This window comes from Suncus etruscus, chromosome 1 (assembly GCF_024139225.1).
Source record: "Suncus etruscus isolate mSunEtr1 chromosome 1, mSunEtr1.pri.cur, whole genome shotgun sequence".
Lineage (NCBI taxonomy): Eukaryota > Metazoa > Chordata > Mammalia > Eulipotyphla > Soricidae > Suncus > Suncus etruscus.
The window spans coordinates 137,528,358-137,536,285 of NC_064848.1; the positions used below are offsets into that span (position 1 = coordinate 137,528,358).

Consider the following 7,928-nt stretch of genomic DNA (forward strand, 5'->3'; position numbering starts at 1 on the left):
ACTCAGGGACCAAGCCTGGTTCTGTCTGTGTTCAGGGGTCACACCAAGCTCTGTACTCAGGGGCCATGCCTGGCAGTGATGGAGGACGCTATGCTGTGCTAAGATTCAAACCAGGTCTTGGCCTTAACTTTAGTACAATCTCCCTGGCCTGACCCTCCTATGCTCTGTGTGAACTCGTGGTTTCCTGTTTCTAGGCCCAAGAAGCCCATCCCAGGAAAGATGATGCACTGTGGAGTTCTGTGCCGCTTCCTGGTGCTTTGGCCTTATCTGTCTTCCATAGAAGCGGTGCCCGTCCGCAAAGTCCAGGATGACACCAAAACCCTCATCAGGACGATTGTCACCAGGATCACTGATATTTCACACACGGTACGAGGGTCTGGGGAAACACCAGAGACATGGTCAGCTGGGATGGAACATAGAGGGGCCTTGTGGCCAGGCACCTTGCTCCTTCCTTCTTTTTTTCTATCCTTCCTTCCTTCCTTCCTTCCTTCCTTCCTTCCTTCCTTCCTTCCTTCCTTCTTTCCTTCTTTCCTTCCTTCATTTCTCCCTTCCTTCTTCCATCCCTTCCTCCCTCCTTTCCTTCCTTCTTCCCTCCCTTCCTTTCTTTCTTCCTACCTCCCTTCCTTCCTCCCTCCCTCCCTCCCTCCGTCCCTCCCTCTATCTTTCCCTCCCTCTCTCCCTCCCTCCCTCCTTTCCTTCCTTCCTTCCTTCCTTCCTTCCTTCCTTCCTTCCTTCCTTCCTTCCTTCCTTCCTTCCTTCCTTCTTTTCTTCCTTCCTTCCTGTTGGAATTTCAGAGCCCAGCAACAGAGGGAACCAGAAGGTGCTTCTGGTGGACATGGTTTTTGGGGGTGACAGCACTGGCCCTGAGGAGCTCTTAGACAAAACTAGCTACCCCTTCCACAACAGCTCTGTGCGCTTCACTCTGCTATCAGTTCTCAGGGTTCCCAAGCTTGGATCCCCACTGGGTTTCCTCCATGAGCTCTGTCTCTGACCAAGCACAGGAGATGTAAATTGCCTACTGCCCCACTCTGTCTGGAAAGTCATAAATTATTTGCAGACCATCTTTCAATACGGTTACACTTAGATCAGTTTCTCAAGGTGGATAATAGCACCCCCAGGGATGGAGGGCTGGTGCTGAAGTGATGAAGTGATGGAGGTCCATAGTAGCCTCAAGTACCATGGGGATGGGACTCTTTCTAGATGCCTCTTAATGATGATAGATTTCCAAGGAGCTAGGAAGGTGGGATGCTGTGCTAAGTAATTTTTCTTTTCTTTTCTTTTCCTTTTTTTTTTTTTTTTTTTTGGAAAGAGGTAATAAGTGAAAATCCATTTGGGAACCTGTGGGCTAGATCATAAATGAACTCGAGATCTGCCCCCAAATGTTTAGATTCCAGGAGATAAAGCATGTGTGTGAATGTGTCTGTCTGTACGTGTATGTATGTGAGCATGTGAATAAATGTGAATGGTAAGACTATAAGTGTGTGATGGTGTGTAAGAGTCTGTGAGAGTGTGAGTCTGGGAATGAGTGTTTGTGAGTGTGTGGGTTAGTGTGCATAAGTGACTTGTGAATGTGCGTGTGAATCTGAGTGCATGTTTGTATGTGAATGTGTGAGGGAAAGTGTGGGTGAGTGAATGTGTTTGTGTATGTGTGAGTGTGTGTGAGAGTTGATATATGTAGGAGTGACTGAATGTGCATTTGAGTGTCTATCAGAGTGGATATGAATGAGTATAAGTGTGTTTGTGTGTGTGTGTTTGTGTGTCCCTCAGAGCCTTGTAAACTCTAACAGAAGATTTGTAAACCCTTCATCCTTGAATCTCCCCCAACTCCCCACCCCACCACTGTGGGTGTTAGCAGTGGCCTCAGGCAGCCTGGGAGAATGAGGGTGACCAGGAGCTAGGACAGCTCCCAAATAGAAACTGGGACTTTTAATAGAGGAAAAACCCCATGTTTGTGTGTGTTGGTTGGTTTTGTTTGGTTTGGGGTCACACCTGGCTGTACTCAGGTGCTCAACCAACTCTTTCTTGAGGGACTCCTGGTAGTACTGGGGGGAAGCATGTGGTGCTGGGAATCAAACCTGGAGCTTCCTTCCTACAAAGCTTAAGCTTCAGCTCTTTGGAATCATCTTTCCTGTCCCTACCCCGTATTTTCAAAAGACTCTTCCAAAAACCTGTGCAGGATGGATCCAGGGTCTGGAAAGTAGATGGCGAAGGGGGAAGTGGAATGGACGGGAGAATGTCCTTCATGGCAGTAGCAACTTTGGAATAGACATTGAGGAGCTTTTGTGAGAACTCAATAACCTTTAAGGGCTATAGGGAGAGCCTGACAGGAAGGGAGGCATCTGCTGCTGATGGAAGAAGCGAAGAAGTTGAGGGGAGGCCTCAATGCCTGGGGAAGAGACTTAATTATATCAGTGCCAAAAGTAGCATGCATCAGTGATAGGCACAGATCCCATATGTTTGAGGTCCTGGATTTGATTCTTGGAACTTCAAAAAACAAACAAAAACAAAACAAAAAACAATAATGAGAGCAAGGTTAGGTCAGAAAGAGTACAGCAAGTAGGATGCTTGCCTTGCACACAGTTGACCCAGGGTCAATCACAAGCATCCCATATGGTCACCAAAGCATAGCCAGAAGCTATTTCTCAGTGCAGAACCAGGAATAACCCCAGAGATAGCTGGGTATGACAAAGGAAGGAAGGAAGGAAGGAAGGAAGGAAGGAAGGAAGGAAGGAAGGAAGGAAGGAAGGAAGGAAGGAAGGAAGGAAGGAAGGAAGGAAGGAAGGAAGGAAGGAAGGAAGGAAGGAAGGAAGGAAGGAAGGAAGGAAGGGGGAGGGAGGGGGGAGGGAGGGAGAGAGGGAAGGAGGAAGGAAGGAAGGAAGGAGGAAGGAAGGAAGGAAGGAAGGAAGGAAGGAAGGAAGGAAGGAAGGAAGGAAGGAAGGAAGGGAGGGAGGGAGGGAGGGAGGGAGGGAGGGAGGGAGGCAGGGAGGGAGGGAGGGAGGGAGGGAGGGAGGGAGGGAGGGAAGGAGGAAGGAAGGAAGGAAGGAAGGAAGGAAGGAAGGAAGGAAGGAAGGAAGGAAGGAAGGAAGGGAGGGAGGGAGGGAAGGAGGAAGGAAGGAAGGAAGGAAGGAAGGAAGGAAGGAAGGAAGGAAGGAAGGAAGGAAGGAAGGAAGGAAGGAAGGAAGGAAGGAAGGAAGGAAGGAAGGAAGGAGTAGAGTTCAAGGGTAGAGAACATAAGTTCCTGAGTTTCTCTTTGGCCCTGCATGACCCGCTCCAGAGCCACCAGATGTGGCTCTGGTACCCCCACTCTGGCACAGCTGCAACTTCCCTCCAGCCTCACTCAGTTCTTCCTGTTCTCCCCTTCCTCCCACATAGCATTCTGTCTCCTCCAAGCAGAGAGTCACTGGTCTGGATTTTATCCCCGGACTTCACCCTGACCTGAGTCTGTCTGCGATGGACCATACACTGGCCACCTACCAACAGATCCTAGCCAGTCTGCCTTCCAAAAACGTGGTCCAGATCACCAATGACCTGGAGAACCTCCGTGACCTCCTCCACCTGCTGGCTACCTCCAAGAGCTGCCCCTTGCCCCAGGTGCCCCAGGCTCAGGAACTGCAGACATTGGAGAGCCTGGATGGGGTCCTGGAAGCCTCACTCTTCTCCACAGAGGTGGTGGCCCTGAGCAGGCTGCAGGGGTCTCTGCAGGACATGCTGCAGCAACTCGACCTTGACCCTGGGTGCTGAGACCTTCAGATCTCTCTTCTACCCTCCCAAGAACTGAAGTTGAAAAGAGAAGCCTGAGTCTCCAGGAGAAGCAGCCTGCATGGCCTGCCTTTCCCCAGGACTTGGCTTTGTTTTTCACTCATTCACTATGCCCTTCTTCCAAAGGCTGAGGCTCCAGAGCACAAAAGCAGGGGGGACATCGGCTGATTATTTGCTCGGCTGGCTAGTTGGATGGCCTGTGGGGCACTCAGCAGCATCTAGCCTGCTCTGTCTCTCCCTCACTGCATCCATCTGTGCTATGCACTATGATTTTGGAAAGCAGGACACAGAATTTTTGAACAATCAGAGAAGGGTTCCATCTAAGAAATTAGGTGTGAATCGTGTCGGCTACATCCCAACACACAGCTGGAAACTCCTAAATCACACAAGTTGGGAAGTCTTTATTTATGATGTATTTTCTTCTGCATGGATGTGAAGCAGAACTTTGCCTTTATCCCCATCTCTATGGGGTTGGGGTGGGGGTGAGGGGTCTGCCAGGGTCAGGCTGTGCCTGGATTTTCGATCCCATTGGTAGGGCTGGCTGAGAGAAACTTAGGGACTTCGGTGCCATCAGGACAATTCTCTTGCAAGTGGCTTTGTTTCTACCGTGACTGATTTCATATGACAGCCTTTGCAATGGCATTGCCTTGAGCAGATCTCGGTGGGCCAAGTTATTTTTAAAAAGAGATGAATTTTGTCAAGAGTAATATATAGCTGGGTATACCCGGAGGTGGGAGTAGGTGTTGGTGAGAGGTGGAAGGACCAGAGTCTATTCTCTGAATAAATGTTTGGAAGAGGGCACTCCTGGGATGGAGTGAGGAGCCTCTGTTGCTCCCCAGTCACAAGTTCTTGGAGTTTCCATGAAACTCATGAAGGAGCTGGTGCTTTCAGGGGTAAGGGAGGCATTATAGGTTTTTTTTTTTCAGGTGCCCATTAGGAAGCAGGACAGAAGCTGGAGCCCAGGCTGGGCAGAGGGCTTGGCTTTTGCATACTGCTAAAGGAAGGTTTATTCTAGCTTGTAGGGGGTGCTCACACCAGCAGTGATTGCCAGAACAACAGACTTTGGTGGGGCCCTATGGGGAAGATTCCATGCTGGGCTGGCCACAAGAAGAAGATTCTACTTGGGGGTTGCATGTCTGATTGCAATTCTCTCCTAACTGGCTTTTGCACTTGCCCACAAGCCAATCCAGGCTTCCCCATCAGTTTATGGAAGGTGAATCTAAGGAGCGGGAGGGCTGTAAGCTTTAGCGGATGGCCCCAAGATGGCTGAGGATACTCCTTCCTGCAAGAGCTCTTGCTCATAGGATGAAAGGGTGAGAAGGAGGCTTGGGTGTCCCTTGCTTCACTGCAGGAAGGAGCCACGCCTCTGCAGGGGCCCAGCCTGCCCTGGAAATTAGAATCCAAGTGTCCAGCCTGGGTCTCAGTATTCACAAGGGTGTGGGGTCCCAAGGGGTATTCTGGGTCAGACATGCTCACCTGAGACATTAAAACCCAATTCTACCTTCAGACGCTTTGTCTTCTGGGTGCTAATAGACTCCTTGCCAAAAACTGGCATTTCACTAGGCAACCCAGTGTGAAGGTGAGGAGGCCCATGGGGCACTTCACTGTTCTTAGTAGCATTTTTACTATTCCAGGCACATCTGCCTCTGTGCCTGTGGCAACAGGTTTGAAGTAGGACACTTGAGGGTTGGAAAATCATAATAAAGCTGAGATGGCCAGTGCAGGTGTTATAACTAGGAAAGAAGCCAGGGTTGAGGATCCTGGGGGCAAAGGATCCAATGAGACAGGAGGTGAGAGCAGGGTTGGACAGGGATTGCAGGTGAAGTTTAGGAAAATTGGGGAGGGGGTGCAGGAAGTGATAATGTGGAGGAGTTGGAGGCAGAATTCAGAAGTGGGAATTTTGTGGTGCTGAGGTGAGCAACTGGTCACAAAGAAAAACAAAGAAAAAGCCATTGGGCAGGAAAGAGATGCTTGGGAAAGGCCTTCAGAAACCATTAAGAGCTAAAAATCTAGGATGGGTATTGGAACATGGTATAACTGAAACTCAACTATGTTTGTTTTTCACTCTGTAGCTCATGGTGACTTAATAAAGAAATTTTTTCGAAAAGGAAAAACGTTGAAGGTTCACGAAAAGTCTCAGGAGATGGACAGGGCAAGGCCTTCTGTGGGAAATTATGACCAAGTCCACCACGGCCATTGCCAGGTTGGGGTGTTTTAAGTCTTTCGCTTTAACAAAATCTAAAAACTGCTACTCTGGCTCATTCTCAGAACGTGACACTTTCAAAATATAAGTGATTTTTTAAATGTAACTTTAAATTTTTTTTGTTTGTTTGTTTTTAAAAAATCCAAATAAATTACCTTTTATCCCTAGTCTTAGTTCTCTGGTGCCTTTTGTGAAGGGGCTTTGGAAGCATAGTTGGTGGAGGGTTGGCTACTCCTTTATAGCTAAAACTGTCTCTGTTCCTGCCTAGATAGTCAATCAGGCTAAAAACTCCACCACTGCCAGCAGAGCCAGCAAAACATGCTCCTTCCAGAGCAACCTGCTGCACCCCAGTCCCAAGAAACAACTGGCTCAAAGAAAGACCCACAAACCCCAACGTCCAGCAAGCACACATGCCCTGAGAGCACAGAGGCCCAGAAAGAGCCAGCTGAGCACATTAAAAGGATAGACAGTACATGATGATGCACGATGCACTTCCGCCTCACAGTTTCATCAAATTCTGGCCAGGCTGGCCCCTCAAAGGCAATCACTTCTATGAGCTGTTCCCAGGTCCATTCAAAATCCATGTACTATTCCACGTCCTCCCCACAAAGCTGTTGGTTGTTCAAGGAGCACAAGAGACAATGGTCTGTGCAGTCTGTTCGTGGGTAGATAGAAGTAATCCTCCTCCCTTTGCATTAGATTTAGCAACAGGCCTGCTTTATAGGCCCCTCCCAACTTGGGGGTAGGAGTGGGGGAATGGGGATACTGAGTCTCCAAATGAGTGGAGAGTGCAAAAGTGGGGAAATAGATGGGACTTCCATAGCCTCAGTGGATCACTGAGAAGTAGGGGGAAGTGACTGGTCTTACTGGTTAAGACTCTTCAGTTGCTAGGGACAGAAATCAAATGTGAAACCAACTTAAAAATATAAATTTTTTTAGAATTCTTTTAGAACTTTTTTTAGAATTTTTTAGAGCTTGGGGCATGTTGCTGAGAAGTCCAGTCCTTGGTCCATTTCTGACAACCCCCTTTTCTTTACTCTCATCCCCAGGGGCCTAGAAAGTCACAAAACAGCCCTGGCCCCACCTGCCTGAGAGACTTTGATGAATGATGTGCAAGTTCCCTTCTGGCCTCTGGGCTGAGTCAGCTTATTTCTGGGTAGAAGGAGCCACCCACACCCCCACTCACTCAAGTCTCAAAAATCCCAGAGCAGAGGCTCCCAAAGTCCTTCCTCCCTCTCTAAGGCGGCCTTCAGGCTCGAAGAAGGGTAGGTTCTTCCTGCAGGTCTCTAGATCCTTCTCCAGCCTCAGGCATTCTCTTGCTTTTTCCCTGAGGCAGCAGCTCACATCCACCAAACCTCTGGCTGAGGCCTGGGGCAACCTCTGTCTGAGCCAAGCCTCCAAAGTGTTGGTGGATTGAGGTGGGGAAGAGAGAGACAGCAGTTCTCCAGGAGACTAACTTCTCTATCTTCACTTCAGTCACTCAAGGAAAGTACCTGGGAGATTTACTGTAGGCTGGAGAAAGTCCATTATGGACCCCAGCAGGCACTCATGCCTGGCCAGCCCTATGAGGCAGCCGTTAAACTACACCTAGAATCTACTTGCTGTGCATGGAAGCATGTGGTCCCTGCATCAGATTTTTCGAGGAGCCATGGACTCAGGCTAGATGAAGAAGTTCTTTATTGCAGGAAAGGTAAGTCAGTCCTAGACCTTAACCAAGCTTTTCAGATCCATTGCTTGGGCCTCACAGAAAACAATTTCAGTAGAAGACAAACAGTGAAGACTGCTTTTATTGAGAGAGAGAGACAGAGAGAGAGAGAGACAGACAGAGACAGAGAGAGACAGAGAGAGACAGAGACAGAGAGAAAGAGACAGAGACAGAGAAACAGAGAGACAGACAGAGAGAGAAACAGAGAGACAAACAGAGACAGGGAGACAGACAGAGAGAGAGATGAGGTCAAGATTGACC

The 7,928-nt window shown here is 48.9% G+C and overlaps 1 protein-coding gene across 1 annotated transcript; it reads left to right on the forward strand.

The window, feature by feature from the left end:
• The first annotated feature begins 222 nt into the window (after positions 1 to 222).
• LEP (leptin) lies at positions 223 to 3,741 on the forward strand. The gene is made up of 2 exons (XM_049775688.1): positions 223 to 366; positions 3,373 to 3,741. Exons 1-2 carry the CDS (start codon positions 223 to 225, stop codon positions 3,739 to 3,741), a joined length of 513 nt encoding a protein of 170 aa, XP_049631645.1.
• The last annotated feature ends 4,187 nt before the right edge of the window (positions 3,742 to 7,928 follow it).

Bases quoted from the DNA above. Each gene is read 5' to 3' on its own strand.
- LEP (XM_049775688.1), top strand. From the start codon at position 223: ATGCACTGTGGAGTTCTGTGCCGCTTCCTGGTGCTTTGGCCTTATCTG. The intron at 367-3,372 runs GTACGAGGGTCT...CCTCCCACATAG, and splicing joins TCACTGATATTTCACACACG to CATTCTGTCTCCTCCAAGCA.